The sequence below is a fragment of the Equus caballus genome, chromosome 2 (genome assembly GCF_041296265.1).
Source record: "Equus caballus isolate H_3958 breed thoroughbred chromosome 2, TB-T2T, whole genome shotgun sequence".
In the NCBI taxonomy this organism is placed as follows: Eukaryota; Metazoa; Chordata; class Mammalia; order Perissodactyla; family Equidae; genus Equus; species Equus caballus.
The window spans coordinates 111,736,970-111,754,365 of record NC_091685.1 but is presented as its reverse complement, the minus strand read 5'-3'; the positions used below and the strand labels follow the sequence as shown (position 1 = coordinate 111,754,365).

Below are 17,396 nucleotides of genomic sequence, written 5' to 3'. Positions count from 1 at the left end.
GTTCTTAATTTTTACATTTTCACCTATTTTAGGTTACACCCCTGCAATTAAAGGACAACTCTTACATGTTGATGCCACTACCAGCATGCAATACCGGACTCTTTTAGAAGCAGAAATGTTAGCAGTAAGTCTAGAGTCTATGATGATATGTGCACAAGCATACAATACAAATGTGGTTTTAATTTTTTAATATAAAATTTTAATGACCAAGAAGTCATCAAAAGGTCCATCTTCTTGTTCAAGAACCACCAGGTGCCTTTGGCCCTGTATTTGGGAAGAAGAGTAGATTCCCAGTGCTGTGCACTCCCTTTGACATTTCTCTGTTGCTCTGATATATGGGTTTTTGGCCTTTAAAAATGTGAAAAATTGTTAGAATATTGTTTTTAAACTGGATTGTATGGCCAGACTAACTCTTTAGTATGTTGTAAATAGGATATTTTTTCACTTTTTATGTTTTCTGACCCCATTGGATTCTTTCTCAGGACTTAATAATTCATTGTGCTTATTTACTTAATAAGTTAAAAGAAAGAAAATCTTATTGATTTCCTGGATTGCTCCATATTAGAAACAGAAAAAATATGGAAATTCTCGTGATTCAGATTGCAGATTGAAGACTCACTAGTCAGGCAGATTTATTATTTTTTATCAGGGACAACAACAATAATGACAAAAGCCACTATGTAGAACGGCTGATATTCAGAGAGGATTCTTTTATATGATGGTACCATTAGGTCCTTAATTGCTTGTCTAAGCAAGCATATTTATACATGATATATATGTAAATTAAAAGGAACTTTGCAATTACCAAGAATATATTGAATAACATACATATTTAGCATTTTAATGAATTCCTGAGCTGGTACAGATAAATAGTGCTATGCAATAATGCTATTCCTGGTCAGGCAGCTCTTACCTTTGCAGAATTGCCAAGCTTTGGTGGGTAGACTACACCACAAAGTACTGTTTCTGATCTATAACTATTGTGCTGTCAAATGGGAACCCAGGAGACACTAGTGACCAGACTTCTGTGGGACAGTATGCATTGTACTCCACTCTCCGTGACCCTAAGCCTCTCACTTAACAGATTAGGCTTAAGGAGGAATTAAGGATGTTGGCCGCCACTCTGTTAGTTTAGCTAGAGTGCAGCATCAAAACTGTAGCCTAATTTGTTGTTCTTGAAGTTTTTCAACCACATCATGGCTTAGTATTTTGAAGAGTTGGATGGAACAGTGGATACTGACCTTTGGCCACAGCAGTATTAAAATCTTGAAGCAACCTTGTGTTCAGCTCAGCAGTAAAATAAGTTTTAATTGCTCACCAGTGTGTGTGAGTTCATTTCTTTTTCTTTTTATTGCAGTAACATTGGTTTATAACATTGTATAAATTTCAGGTGTAGATCATTCTATTTCGATTCCTGTGTAGATTACATCATGTTCACCACCCAAAGAGTAATTACAATCCGTCGCCACACGCATGTGCCTAATCACCCCTTTTGCCCTCTTCCCTCTCCCTTCCCCTCTGGTAACCACCAATCCAGTCTCTGTCTCTATGTGATTTTTGTTGTTTTTAATCTTCTACTTATGAGTGAGATCATACAATATTTTCTCCCTCTGACTTATTTCTCTTAGCATGATACCTTCAAGGTCCATCCCTGTTGTCACAAATGGCCAGATTTCATCATTTCTTATGGCTGAGTAGTATTCCATTGTGTGTGTGTGTGTGTGTGTATATATATATATATATATATATATATATATATATACACACGCACCACATCTTCTTTATCCATGCGTCCCTTGATGGGCACCTAGGTTGCTTCCAAGTCTTGGCTATTGTGAATAATGCTGTGATGAACATAGGGATGCATGTGTAAACATTTGTGTTTTCATGTTCTTTGGAAAAATACCCAGCAGTGGAATAGCTGGATTGTATGGTAGTTCTATTCTTAATTTTTTGAGGCATCTCCACACTGTTTTCCATAGTGGCTGCACCAGTTTGCATTCCCACCAGCAGTGTATGTGGGTTCCCTTCTCTCCACATCATCTCCAATGCTTCTTTCCTGTCTTGTTAATTATAACCATTCTGACGGAAGTGAGGTGAATCTCTCATTGTAGTTTTGATTTGCATTTCCCTGATAGTTAATGATGTTGAACATCCTTTCACGTGCCTGTTGGCCATCTGTATATCTTTGGAGAAATGTCTGTTCAGATCTTTTGCCCGTCTTTTAAATGGGTGGTTAGTTGTTTTGTTCTTGAGATGTATCAGTTCTTTATATATTTTGGATATTAACCCCTCTTCTGTTCAGCTCAGTAGGAAAACAAGTTTTAACTACTCACTAATGTGTGTGAGTTCATTTCTAATGCTGTCCACACAATGTCACATTTTAAGCTTTAATATTTTTACTTAACCTTTGGTTTGTAGTTCCACATCAATGCCAGCTACCCCCGAGTTTGGAACATGCCGCAGACGTGGCAGTGTGAGTTAGAGGTTTACAAAGCCACCTACCACTTCATCTTTGCACAGAAGAACTTTTTTACAGGTAATTTTCTAATAAATGTAAATACAGTGAGATTTATCACAGAACTTGTGTACAGTAAGTTTTGCTTTTAGATTCAACATAGTGATTTGATAACACAATTCATACTTTCTTACTTTTGCACTGCTTTTCGGGCCGAGAATATCAGAGGGAAAATTTAAATGTAGGTATTTTGTGCTCTTTTCTAACCCAAACAAGGAAAATACGAACCCAAAACTGAACTTAGAAGAAAATGGACAAACTCATCTTAGGCTAGTCCTTCGTGTCAGTCTAGTGGGGGATAAGATGGGGAAAATGAATCAGTTTCTTTCTGTTCCTGAATTAGGCATCAGCAGCCTTCATTATTTTGTTTTAATTATTGTAATCCACAAACAGTATATTCAAATAGTCAAATATGTTATTTTTTTACTTGGATCCCTACTTACTCCTTTCCGTTGGCATGGGCAATTGAGTTGATGCTATCATTAGTTGGAAAAATTCCTTTATTTCTTGCAGCATATTATGATAGCTACTCATGAGTGTGGGAACACATGGTCTTGGTCTCTGAATAACACAAATATTACTGCATAAAAGTATGTAGCGTTGCTTCAGTCTTCCTGTAAAAGATTTAGCCAGATAGAGTTGGTCTGATTTGCCAGGGTCAGTGGCTATGCTAGAGCTCCTAATATTTGCTTGACTGATTGCTGCATTTATCCATCCATCCATCCATCCACCAATCCACCAGTTGTATACACGCATCTGGTCTGTCCTGAGTAGTTAGATATTTGTGGGTATAGTGGTGATTAAGGTATTCATAGATGGTCCAGTCTTGACATTATTTACTACCAATATGATGTTGATGAAATTACTTAATTATCTAAGCTTCAATTTCAGTTACTAGAGTTTTAGCTTTTTATAATGCCATTACTACAATATGTTCAATTGTGTCTTTTATTTTGTTTTTTGGTTTTATTGGGAGCCTTGGGGACTAGATAGAATGCTTCTACATTCTTGGAGTTATGTAATTCTTCTCCAAGGCTCAAGTCAGGGTCCCGTAGCAGAAATTTTGACACAATCCTTGGCAACATAGATGTCTGTCAGTGAAGCTAAACATTGAATCCGTACTACTCAATTCTGATTTTTGAAAAAAATTATAGCTAAAACTTCTAGTGTGTATTGTCTGTCTCTGTTCTAAGCAATTTGTACATACTAAATTGTTGAATCCTCGTAATAACTCTCTGAAATCAATATTATTATCATCATCCTTATTTTTACAGATGAGGAAAGTGGGGTACAGAGTGGTCAAGCAATTTGTCCAGGCTCATACCACTAGTAAGTTGGTCAAGCTAGGATTCCAACCCAAGTAGTCTGGCTCAAGAATCTGTTATATACAGTTTCTTTGACAGTAGCCTTTTCCCTCTCACCTAAGATTTTGTAGTTTTTAACTTTGCTAATCTTTTAAAATAGGTTCCTGTTTTCTTTTTTTTTAGATTTTTTATTATAAATTATTCAATTTATTTAAACTGAAAAAAAATCCAAACTCAGCATTTTCAAGCATTTAATCTTTCACGTTGTTTTTCCTCCAGAAATTTCCCATCCTCAGACTCTGGTAGTGCTAAGAATAGTTGGAGTAGAAGTATAAATTCCTCAGGATTTAAAATTTTTTACTTTGTAGTAGCACTTTCATTTAGGTATTAGTTACTTTTAAACAGCCAAGTACACATTTCCTAAATTACAGCCATGTTTTCCCTAAATTATTTTTTTCTCTAACTCTAATCTTTACATCTCTTAAAATTGACTTTTGGTTTTTTATTTTTTCTAAAATTTATTTGGAGAAATTTAAAAAATATAGAAAGATACAAAACAACTTCTCATCTCCTGGATTTAATGGCTGTAATATTTAGTCATATTACTTCTGTTGCTTTCTAGAGTCTTAAAAACTTTATTTTTTATAAAGGATGGCTTAGAGACTGATACATTTTTAGTCTTGGAGCGAATGTCATGGTGTTTGAATTATTTTCCTCTTTCCTCAGTTTTATATTTCTCTATTGACAGAATTCTACATAAAATAAATTATCTATTTGGTGTGAGGGAATGCCTACTATTCCTCAACAGCCATTCTCGTGCCCATTATTAGTGAGATAAAATTGTTCTTGAGAGATTTCAGTGTGGGACAAAGAGAGCTTCATGATAAATATAATTAGATCCTCAGGAATGAAAGATGTAGAACAAAGGCAGAATCTGGGAATAATGAAATTGACTTTGATTTACTTTGATAAGGGGGAGAAGAAAACAATATAACAGTACTGCAAAGCTCCAGTACCAATTGATTGGCATTTTATAGGGTGTTTGCCTAGCAACTTAATTATAAAATGAGTTGTAGATGAGTTTTTTCAGACTAACATTTAGATTTCCAGCTTAGTAACTTTAAAAATTTGTTTAAAAATTTATCTAAATGAGTATGACAGTTATCAAAAAAGTGCTTCCTTTTTCTAATCAAGTTATTTGATAAAACCATCTGGTAATGAGAGCAGCTTTTGATTTAAAGAGAAATACGAATTAGAAATAGTTTTTGAGGATCCTAGTAAAAATATTTTGTTACCATAACTTTTAATCTTTATCAGTAAGGATGTTGTATAAGCTGGTAGGGAAACTGTCTTGCAGAATGTGTTGAAATTTCAATTAAGATATAGAAGAAAAAACTATAAGACTTGTTAAAATAGAAATTGGCTAATAATTTTGTAAAATTACATTGGTTTCCTGAGATGATTAGTAGATTATTTGAATTTGTGTTTATTTTACTAGCAATTATACCTCAATCTTTTAACTAGTAGAAATGTAAAGTAGATAAATGGAACCAATAAAAGTTGAAAGTCTCTTATGAATAATGATTCAAACAAATATAAACCATGATCTCAACAAATATAAACCATGATCTCGGCCCACAGAGAACTTAGAGGATATCACTTGTGGGCATTTCTTGTTTTGTAGTATTTATCACTCTCAAGTGTATTGGCATGTGCTCTAGACTTAGACGAATGAAACAGTACAAAACAGTGTATATATTGAGTGTAAGCATGAATTGTGAAGCTAACAAATGCATGTTGGAAAGACATGAGTACAGAAGAAATCACTATGATCTGAAGGGAATCAGAGAAGGTAAAGAAGGACATTAAGATCTGAAATGGTCTTTGTAAATGAACTCAGTAATACTAAGATTTGTGTAGTCTGTTTCCATAGAGCATTCCAAAGCATGTTCATTTCTGTTGTCCTCACAATGACTTTAAAAACGGGTAGCTGTTATTGCTGTCCCTGAGTTAACAGTGAGGAAATTGAAGCCCAGAAATGTTCAATGCCTTGGACAAACTGATGAAACCACTAAGTTGAAGAGACATTTAAGAACCATTTTTTGGTTGTAGACCCTGTGTTCTCTCTCTGTAGTATCATGTTGTTGTTAAAGATGGTTAGAGTTTTCTTCAGCAGAGAGGATACCAAGGAGTGTATTTATTTTAGATAATGATAGTTTGAATAAAGGAGCAGAACTAAAAATGTTTATGAGGCAGAAAAGTGAGAAAATCAGCTTGATGAATTTGTACTGTGGAGTTGGCTAATTCCAGAGATGACTTTTGGACGTCTCCCAAGTGCTAGACACTGTGCTAAAGAACAAAGTTAGAAAGCAGGGATAGAGACAGGTTAGTTAGGTAGGGTGGCATGTAGATGTAAAACTTTAGAGGTGAGCGTAGATAGTATGAGGTATGATGAACCACTGTGATTGCTTGTTAAATGAAATAAAAATATATTTAAAGTAAATCTGATGAGTGAAATTTTCTGTATTCGTAGAACAGGTTAAGAGTCAAATGCCTTTTGCTGTTGATATAGTAAAACTCTGTATCTTAATATTAATTTAAGTTGTTATTGACATTTGATATTAAATGTACTATTTTGCCATTTTATTGAGAGGGCTTTCTTTCTAATATATGTACACAAGCTTTTGCACATCGCAGTTAAATTTCAAATGAGTTCTTGATATTACGTAAGATAAATTCGACTTCTGATTTCATTATTGAATCTAATAATTTTCACTTTAAAGATTTCCTTTAAAATTCAAAGAAAACAACTTTATGTAATTATTTGCACTTAGTATTTTCCTTAGAATATCTTTAATAATAAATGCTACCATTCGAGGAGGGCTTACCCTGTGGCAGTTACTGTCTAAAACTACATGTATTATCTCAATTCTCACAATAACTGTGAAGTTGTCCCCATTTTGTAGAAGAGAAAACTGATAGCATTTAGGTCATTTGTTCAAGATGACATGGCTAGTGAAATGATACAGCCAGAATTTAAACCCAGGACTGTCTGGTATCAAAGTTTGCGCTGTAATAATCTTGCTTCCAATTGTTGCTTTCTCTCAAATGCACAAAGTTCTAATTTTATATGCGTAGTGCTGTGTTATGTACTGTGGGATGAAAAGATGAGCGTGACACTTCTAAGAGGAGACCATTCATTGAAAGACATTATTGCTGGGAGTATACAATGCGTGTAAGTGATATGAATGCCAGAAGAAAGAGTAGAGGAAACCATGGTGATAGATCAGGGCTAACATTGCTATATAAAGATCTTTTGCCTTTTGAGGTTAAAAAAAATTAAGATATCAAATGATAAGTAGACTAAGTATATGAACACAGTTTTTAAAAGCAGCAGTTAAACCATACAAATCAGAAATACGACTAATCAGCAGTCAACAAAGATGATTGACTATAATTCTAAGGCCAAGTCTATTTTGTTCACCATTGTGTTCCCAGAGTCTAGAACAGAATCTGGCACACAGTAGACAGTTTGTGAGTGTTTGTTGAATGAATAAAACAACATGAGAAAATGTTCAACCCTATTTCTAATTAGGAAATTCTATTAAAGTGTGATACCATTTTTCAGTTACCACTTATCAAACTGCACCCTACCTCTCAGAGAGAGAGAGAGAGAGGTAGAAAGAAATATAATGCAGAAGAGGGTACAGTGAAATAGCTAGTAGAACACAGATTTCTGTTAGGAGTATAAATGGATTCACTACTCTTGGAAAGCGATTCTGTAATCTATACTAGCCTTCAAAAAATTCATAAATTTTGGGGGCTGGCTCCGTGGCTGAGCGGTTAAGTTCGTGCTCTCCGGTGCAGGCAGCCCAGTGTTTCGTTGGTTCGAATCCTGGGCGCGGACATGGCATTGCTCATCAAACCACGCTGAGGCAGCGTCCCACATGCCACAACTAGAAGGACCCACAACGAAGAAGATACAACTGTGTACTGGGGGGCTTTGGGGAGAAAAAGGAAAAAATAAAATCTTAAAAAAAAAAAAAATTCATAAATTTTGACCTAGTATTTTACTTCTGGAATCTGTACTGACAAAGTAATCCTGAATATGTAAAATATCTCGCATGAAAATGTATGTGGTAACATTATTATAAAGAGCACAAAAATTTGGAAAGTCTAAATATCCAAGTATAGTAAATGGTTAAGTAAATCTTGGCAAATGTCTTTAATGAACTGTGATTAAAATTTTTGTTAATGTGTTTGAAATAGCATGGAAAAATTTTAAGTTCAGTGCAAAAAAGCAACATATAAAACATATGCATCTAGGATAGTGTAAAAATCTACATAGAAGAAAATGTATTCATGATGTTGAATATTTGGGTAGTGGAATATTGAGTGATTTTTTTTCCTCTTTTATCTTCAGAAGTTTCTTTAAAAAAATAATAGGCATATGAAATGCATAACATTTTTTAAATTTGGAACTGTGATTAGTAAGTAAACATTTGTTTACTGTCAAATCATTTAGCTATATCTTAATGACCTTTTAATATTTCATTATAAATATTCTTTTTAGTTACAAAAGAAAAATTCATTTTTGACTGGTATTAGAATCTTTATATTTTGTTTTCTGAATTTCAATTAATTTTGCTTTCTATCTCCCACCCCGATAATTTTAGATTTAATTCAAGACTGGTCTAGTGATAGTGCTCCAGACATTTTTTCATTTGTTCCATATACATGGAATTTTAAAATCATGTTTCATCAATTTGAAATGATTTGGGCTGCTAATCAACACAATTGGATTGACTGTTCCACTAAACAACAGGAAAATGGTAAGAACTTTTAAAGAATTAGGTTAAGCGTTCTGTTCATGAAGACATACCAACAAAGAAAATTGGTATTGATTTTGTGGTTTTAATAGATACTAGAATTGATCTTGTCCATTATCTTTTGAGACCGTCAGAGAACTATTTCAGAGTTTGTATTGGACTAAGTGTATTATCTTAAATTTAATTTGATTTTTGTGTATTTAAGGCAATTTTTATTTAAAACTTTATTGGAAATAAGAGTAAATTTTCTTTTTTTCCCTTTTTTTGGTAGTGTATCTGGCAGCCTGTGGGGAAACACTGAACATTGATTTCTCTTTGCCTTTTACGGACTTTGTTCCAGCTACATGTAATACCAAGTTCTCTTTAAGAGTATGTATAATTGAATGTGTTGTTTATTCCATAAGGTTTATTAGTAAGTTTGATTTCCCAAAGCTTGTCTTTACCGTCCCCTGCCCATCTCATTGCCACCCTGAGGTATTTTAGCTTTCCTGTATTGTTTACTAACTTTAGTGTCTGTTACAGAATTGTTATTTCTTTTTTGCAGTTAACTGTAATATTCTGCCATTCCCCTAAGTTCGCCAACTTCCCCTAAGAAATTGGGCAATAAAAAAAAAATTTCCTGAGCTGATTATTTTTTTAGAGCTCATTTCTAAAAATCTATATATTCTCTTAAGAACCCCTTCTAACTCTAATGTTTACTCTGTCTATGAACTAGATTTTAGTTACCTATATTTCATTCCTAATTGTAACCACAATTTCAAGGAATAACCACAAATACCTTTCTTTTATCCAAAAGCCAGCTCTTATGAGTTCAAAACGTTGTGGAACACCTAATTTTAGATTATGTGCAATCAGTAGTAGTTGTTAGTATTGGTGGAGGTTACGGTAGTAAAAAATAGCAACAATAATAATAAGAGCAGCTAAGACCTATTAAACGTGTTCTATGTGTCAGACACTATTCCAAGTGCTTTGTGTGTAGTAACTCATTTAATTCTCAGATCAGCCCTCTTGAAGTAGTAGTTGTCATTATCTGCATTTATGGACTAGGACACTGAGGAGCCGAGCTCCTGTAACTTGTCGTGCAGCTAGTGAGTGGCTGAGTTGGAATTTGAACCCAGGCAATATAGATTAGGGCTCTGTTCTTTTAACCACTCTGCTATGCTGCCTGTTAAGAAACCAGGCATCATGACGAACAAAGAGGGGCTGGCCCATGGTCAAGTGGTTGAGTTTTGGTGCTCCGCTTCGGCGACCCAGGGTTTCTCGCCAGTTCGGATCCTGGGTGCGGACCTGGCACCGCTTGTGGGTCTGTGCTCGGGCAGCGTCCCACATGTCACAGCTTGAGGGACTCACAACTGAAATATACAGCTATGTGCTGAGGGGCTTTGGGGAGAAGAAGGAAAAATAAGAAAAAGTAAATCTTAAAAAAAAACCCAAAAAACAAAGATTAGGAGATAAGGAAAAAAGTGAAACTGAGTGAGGGTCCTTTGATAAACCTATTTGGAATTCTTAAAAGTCACTTGAGGAACCAAGACTTACTAGAATCGAAAGAGACAATTGTATTTTAAAAATTAATAAAAATGCACAACATATTCCACTTGAGCTCATATAAGATGATTTTTCATTTTTTTTCTGAGTTATATGTGAAATTGTGAATTCCCATGGAAGATAATCTTTTTACTCTTTTGTGGAAGGAAACTATGCCTTTTACTTTCCTGATTTTTTTCGTTGACTTTCTAACTAGGATTGTTTTAGTCAATGTAAAATCTTATTCCAGTTATTTACCTGACCATTCAGGGTAAAATCTGTGACTTGAAATTTGTGTTTTTCTTTTGAATTTATTCTCATGATTACTATAGATAGGTTTGCCTGTAATAGTAACCTAACATATTTATGTACCTATTTTACTACTTTGGGTTATTATAAATTATTTTTTAGGGAGAAGATGTTGATCTTCATTTGTTTCTACCAGATTGCCACCCTAGTAAATATTCATTATTTATGCTGGTAAAGAATTGCCACCCAAATAAAATGACTCATGATACTGGTATTCCTGCTGAGTGTCAAAGTGGTCAGAAAACAGTTAAACCAAAATGGCGGAACATTACTCAAGAAAAGTGAGTGCATAAAATTCGTGATCTAAGTATTTTATGTTTATATGTGAAGAAATTATTCTTCTGATTCTTTCAAAGAATACCAGTAAAATTTGGTTATCTGTAACTGGTGTCTGTATGCAATTAAAGGAATAAGTACCTGACTAGAAACTTTGTTTTTTTACTCTTCGAAGGGCTGGTTGGGTTGAATGCTGGACTGTCCCAAGTGTCATGCTTACAATTGATTATACGTGGCATCCAATTTATCCACAAAAAGCAGATGAACAGCTAAAACAATCATGTAAGTGTTTTTATATCGTTTGTACTTTTGAAACTTTTGCTGTTATAATTGATAATCATCAAAGATAGAAAAAAAGTAAAAAATTTGGAAATGCATCCAATTTTTTGACATAAATCTTTTAAGAATTTTGGTATAATTACAGCTAACTTTCATTGAGCATTTAATATGTATCAAGTACTAGGCCAAGCTGTTTCCTGGCTTATATTATCTCATTTAATCTTCACAACAACTCTGTGAGAGAAATATTATTATTATTGTCATTGTGGAATTGAGGAAATATGCTCAGAGAAACTAATTTTCTCAAGGTCTGCCAAGCTAGAAGCAATAGAGTTGGCATATGAAACAAGGTCTGTGTGAGTCTATATTTAAAGTGCTTGATTTGTGAAATGTTAGTTTCTTTAATGCATTTTGACAACTCTCATATCATCATAGTTTCCCTGAAGCTTATATGCCTTATTATCAGGATCCAAAATGGAATTAGAGTCAAATGATATTTTCCTTGTTTTTCCAGTGAGTTAAGTTTTAAAGAATAGTTTTCATAATTTTCTTTTGTGTGGAGGTTGATAATATCACAGTGTTTTTGAATAGTTCTTTATGTGAAAATAAATTTGTAGTTTAATGCCCACGTATAGTTAAAGCCTAATTGTGAGCCAAGTTTATGTTGCAGGGACTCACTGAGAGTGTTACCTATGTTAACAGGAACTTTTCATTGATTCTTTGCCATCTGATTTATGTATTTCCATACATATTTCAGTGAAGTTTATTCTTTATTTGCTTTCTTACTTATTAGTCTTTCAGGTTTGTTTTCATTATGTAGTATAGATATTATATCAGTGTTAATTGTTTTCATATTTGCAAAATAGAATTTTGTAGTGAATAGTCCTTGAAGAACTTCTAAGAGGTACTTTTCCCCCTCCCCCAAATGTTATATTTTTTCCTCTCAATTTCTTCCAGTGTCAGAAATGGAAGAAACGATGCTCTCAGTGTTAAGGCCATCCCAGAAAACATCAGACAGAGTTGTTTCTTCTCCCTCTGCTTCTTCACGCCCACCCATTGATCCCTCAGAACTTCCACCTGATAAACTTCATGTAGAAATGGAACTCTCCCCAGATTCTTGGATAACTCTCTATGGACCTCTATTAAATGCCTTTCTGTGTATAAAGGTATGATTTTTAAAAGAATTTATATTTAAACATAAGCAAAGCAGTTAATGTCTAATTGAAATTGAGACCATTTGAAATAGCCAGTTGGATGTTTTGAACATGTTGAGTTTATATTATATATGTTGACTGGACTTGCGGTGCTAGACTCAATTACAAATGTATTTATTAAAAACAATGTACTTCTCAGTTCAGCATTTTTTTTTTTGAGCATTTAGTATGTTCTAGGAATTGTGCTATTTGCTAGAGATGGAAATGATATAGCATCTGTTCTCAACAAGATAAGAGGGGTATAGCAGGATAGACATATATATGGACAAATTTTAACATGTTGTAATTAATGCAGCAATAGAAATCCAAGAGAACCTTGTTATCTGAGGATAATCGTTACCAGGAAAAGTCTGCTTCGAGTGAGTGCATTAAAACCAAACAACTTTATTTCATGGTGAATATTAAGCAAAGATTTGTTTGGAGCTCTGTCTTAAAAAGTGAAGCAAATATATGAAAATGAGTTTATTTCAGAGTATGACAAATTTAGTTTTTGAAGAAATATGTGCTACTTCTTTGAACAAAGACTGAATTAAGTGTTGATTCACTTTGGTATAATTCTTCCACTGAAATTTCATGATTACATAGTATGATAGCACTTTAAGGTTGATGTCTATAGCATGATTATGAAGAGATGCTATTTTAAGAAAAATATTTGAGCACCTTGTCAGTTTTCTAGACATCTCTCTTATTCTTTTGATATTCAAATCATACTTTTAAAAAGTTCCCAGCAAGTCATCAATAATTCTTGCTGATTTGCCCTTCTTTATAGGTAACTGCTCTAAGGCTTGAAGATCCTCACTTATCACTGATGGCTCTACTTGTGATTTGAGCAGTTATCCAACATCACTCTTAGCAACTTCACAAAAATTTTGCATTTTTCTGGGATTTTGCAAATTCACTTGCTTTAGATTTTCATGGTACTGTCGGATGTTTACTACATTTGATAATCAAAGAGAGACTAATTGTCCAGAATTACCAATCATGAGCAGGAGCGTTACTTGTGGGATGGATGTTTGTATGAGTCTAATCTTATCAGTATTATTTGCTTCCTTTTGCAGTTTCACGACTGCGGAGGTTTGGGTATTGAATGCTTAGCTAAAAAGGAATCCCATAATGTACAGGAACAGGAGTAATTAATTCTGAAAAGGATCTAGGATGATCCAGGTTGGTCAGGGATAGACAAGCAAGGTTTGTTAGCAAAGGCTCTCTGGAAGAAGTGCTCACTGAATAAGCTTTGAAGATGGATAAAATCTCAATGTTTGAGTTACTGTATTATATTTACTAAAAACTGCCATAAAGCATCAGGTGATGTACTTTAAGATAAAAGATGCAAGGCAACATGTGTTAAATACTTTTGGAAACCTACAGTTTCTGTTTGGTTTTACCTTTTCTTCCCCTGGGGTTTTAGGAGAGATTGCTGAAAGAGTGATTCTTCAGATTCAAAGGGGGGAACACACACACACACACGCACACACATCTTTTTCTTTCTTGTAACCATTGTTTGACCTAAAATATTCTTCAAATTTTTCTCCCAATACCTTATTTTCTTAGGATTCCATGTGAATAACTAAAGAATCTAAAATGCAATTTCAAACTTGAGTCTTCCTGAAGAGGCTGAATTATACTTTAATTTAAATATAAGCAATGATTTAGTTAGCAGCTAAAGCTAGTTATGTTGATGTAATATCAGTTTTGAATACTACCAGAGAGGTATTAACTCTGGCTTTTGCATTGCCATATGTACATCAGACCTCAATTTTTTTTATTTAAAAAAGTCCACACTCATCAAAAATAAGAGGACTATAACAAAGAAGAATACAGAGGAAGAAGTATGTGGCTTTATTTTAGACTTCATTATAATTTCAGAGATATAACCTCTGATGGTAGTTTATTATGTTTTAATGCAGACTTTTCTGTGCATTAAAGATTTTATAACAAGTTTTTAATAGTGTCAAAGTTTGTTGTGCTAAAGATTGTATTAGTATTTGCATTCATCAAATTAATTCAGGACTTGTATGAAGTGTCTACAAAAACAAATTTAAAATTTTTAAGTTTTGAGATATTTTATAAACTATGTATCCAAAACATGACAGCCAAAAAATTTTTCTAGCCTAGTGAACTCTATTCTTCCTTTTATTAGGACTATATGTAACTCTTTAAGTTTCTTTCTTTTTCCCTACCCAGAAAGCTTAGTGTCGTGCTGACATGGAGATGTTATTTTGAATATCTCTGTCTTTCCATTACCTTTTTTTCCCCCATTTGTGTTAATAATTTATGTTCTACTCAGTGTCAGTGTTAGAACTTGAAAACTTTTTGGAAGTTAGGTATGAGATATGTATAATGTATGTATGTATATGTAAAAGAAAACTATGAAAACTCATGTAACTTGAGATTGTATTTGTTTTAGTTATCAAAAGTAAACAACAAGAAATTCTAAAGGATACACTAGAAAAAAAAAAGAATCGCTCTGTATTTGTTTGACTGTAAAACTGACCTCCAAAATCCACAAAAGAAACTAGGCCTGGCATTATCATTATAAAGAATTCTAGGAAGAGTATATACTAAACATGCATTAAAATTTATGAGGATGTTTTATGGAAATGAGAGGTCTTCTGAAGGTGTAGACAACATAGCAACTCAAGTGTCAGTGCAAAGTCGTTTCAGTCATACTGGAAAAGCTTTATGTCATTTCTTATGTTGTGGATACAAGGTTGAATAACAGTACCACTTATATTACTTTTCTGAACTGACTTCTTTTAGTCTCATTACGTTTTTTCTTAATGGAAGAAGAGAAATCTGAATCTAAATAGTGATAGCATGTCAGTGGTGGCAAATAGTAACTATGGATTAAGGGTATATATGGCAAGTATGTTTTCCTTATTACAAAAATAGTGTTAGTGGCCCTGAACAGAAGCCTGGTATCAAGTTTCCATTAAAAAAATTTAATATTGGAAACAGAATACTGGTAGGGTTTTTTTCCCTGCATCTCTGATTTTATTAGCCTTCTTTTAACTATTGTTGATGATTCTTCTTTTTTCTTTTTTGAGAAATGAGTATCGTTAGGTAAGTATGAATTTTTAGCTAGGAAAAAAATGGCTGTCTCCTGTTACTTGAAGTAGGTTACTTGACACTTAATACACTATCTCTAAGAAAATAAAATTACAGAGGACTCTTAAGAAAATTGAAACTGTAGCTTATTTTAGCGTTTTAAAATCATACAGGCTAGGATATATGACAAAAGAACACATTTTCCCAGTTCTGTAAGCCAATCGGTAATTCTTTCCGTGAATCCTTAAGAAATTAACCCTTCCAGATGGAATTCACATTTAACAAACCTCACAAAACTTAAATAAGACATCCAACATTAAACATTTAACTGAGACTAACTTTTTCAAGGAGTTATAATTTTAGAAGTATATTTTGTTGATAATATTCAAGAGCTGCAAATGTGTTGTCACTAAAGACTCCTAGCATTTTGTAACTCTGAAAACAGTCATTGACACATTTGGTGAAAATGTTCCCTAAAGAATTTGATATGAGTTATTTCTGTTTCAGATAATTAAGTGGAGATTGGTTTAGAAGCAAGTTGGACATTAGACCCAAGAGAATCTTTTTCTTTTAATTGTAGTAATCTTCAGGAATCTCTTTGTTTTTTTTTTTAAGATTAAAAATTGTAAGAGACTGTAAGTGACTACAAGGGAATATTTTAAAAATAAGAGATTTACATGGTAGGATTATTAAAAATTAGCTAAAATAAGTATATCTTATTTCTGTTGGTTTGTCGGTAACTTAGTATGTTGAATGCTAATAAACATGAATGGTATACGTTGACTCCTTAAATCAGTTGTGTGGAGAGAGGGTGGGGCAGAGATGACTGGGTCTGGAGCCTGTTTGCAGATAAAATCACCGAAGGAACTTTGTCACTTTCCGCCTGCCTCTGGATTCCATATTTACTGTAAATCTACTGAACCTGTCTCCAGGGCTAGATGACGGCATGTATGTTTTAAAAAGACTTCTCAAATAATCTAAGGGAGAACTGCTGCTCCGAATACCTCTAGGGTTTTAATGTTGATTGAAATTTTTCAGACATTTATTTTTAGTTTTAAAAATTTAATGTTGGAATTTAGGATAAAACTAATGCTTATTTACTTTTATTTTTGTGCTTGAATTTGTCCATGCCTCAGAGTTATATATGCACTTTTATCAAGATTTCAAGTGGCTGACCCAATGGTATAGTGGTTGGGTTTGTACACCCTGCTTTGGTAGCCTGGGTTTGCAGGTTTGGATCCCAGGCACAGACCTACACACCGCTTGTCAAGCCATGCTGTGGCAGTGTCCTGCATACAAAATAGAGGAAGATGGGCACAGATGTCAGCTCAGGGACAATCTTCCTCAAGCGAAATAGGAGGATTGGCAACAGATGTTAGCTCAGGACAGATCTTCCTCACTCCCACCAAAAAAATAAAACCACCCCACAAAAATAAATAAATAAATAAAGGAAATGCTTTAAAAAAAGAGAGAGATTTCAAGAAGGTTCTAAGTCGGCCCTGTATTAGTTAGAGGCACATAACAATAGAGAATAAAGGAAAAAGCACCAGTTCAGTGAGTGAGTAGATTTGAGATTTTAATATTAGTCCTGCCACTAATTAACTGAATGACCTTAAGCCCTTCAACATCCTTTCCTATGAAAAGATATTCATTGACCTGATGTCCAGAACCCTCGCCAGAAAATAAATGTCAATAACCAAAGTGCAGAATTTACAAAAATACGAACTTGGTTCTAATATTGAACAAATATAATTAACAGTGTTAACTGGAATATTTTAAGAACTTTTGATTACTACTGGCAGATCATATAGGCAAAATTTAAATTCAAAATTAATGGGAAGGAAAAAGAATTTTAATTAAAAATAAATTTAAATTCTGATGCAAAAACTCCCAGAATAGTAATAGTTGAAACACTTCTGAAATTCTGATGCATAAGAGCAAGATGAACTGTGTGAAATGTGTTTATAACACGTTTTTGTCATCACTAACCAAAATTGGACATTTGTATTGAAGCTATTAAAATATTCCCGATAAATATCGCAACTGGGACATATGAATTGTAGTGTTTAGCTAATTGGATTTAGCCAGATGGATT

The 17,396-nt window shown here is 33.7% G+C and overlaps 1 protein-coding gene across 21 annotated transcripts in view; it reads left to right on the top strand.

Moving 5' to 3' along the window:
- Window positions 1-17,396, top strand: part of BLTP1 (bridge-like lipid transfer protein family member 1) — a 194,398-nt gene that overhangs the window by 50,201 nt on the left and 126,801 nt on the right. For all 21 annotated transcript variants that reach the window (XR_011436204.1, XR_011436205.1, XR_011436203.1 and 18 more), the window contains 7 exons: window positions 33-124; window positions 2,422-2,539; window positions 8,499-8,654; window positions 8,923-9,020; window positions 10,587-10,765; window positions 10,936-11,042; window positions 11,997-12,205. Coding sequence is in view for 17 of the 21 variants with exons in the window: in XM_023636601.2 (XP_023492369.2) it covers window positions 33-124; window positions 2,422-2,539; window positions 8,499-8,654; window positions 8,923-9,020; window positions 10,587-10,765; window positions 10,936-11,042; window positions 11,997-12,205 (959 nt within the window). In the remaining 4 variants the exon portion in view is untranslated. The remainder of the gene's footprint in view (window positions 1-32; window positions 125-2,421; window positions 2,540-8,498; window positions 8,655-8,922; window positions 9,021-10,586; window positions 10,766-10,935; window positions 11,043-11,996; window positions 12,206-17,396) is intronic.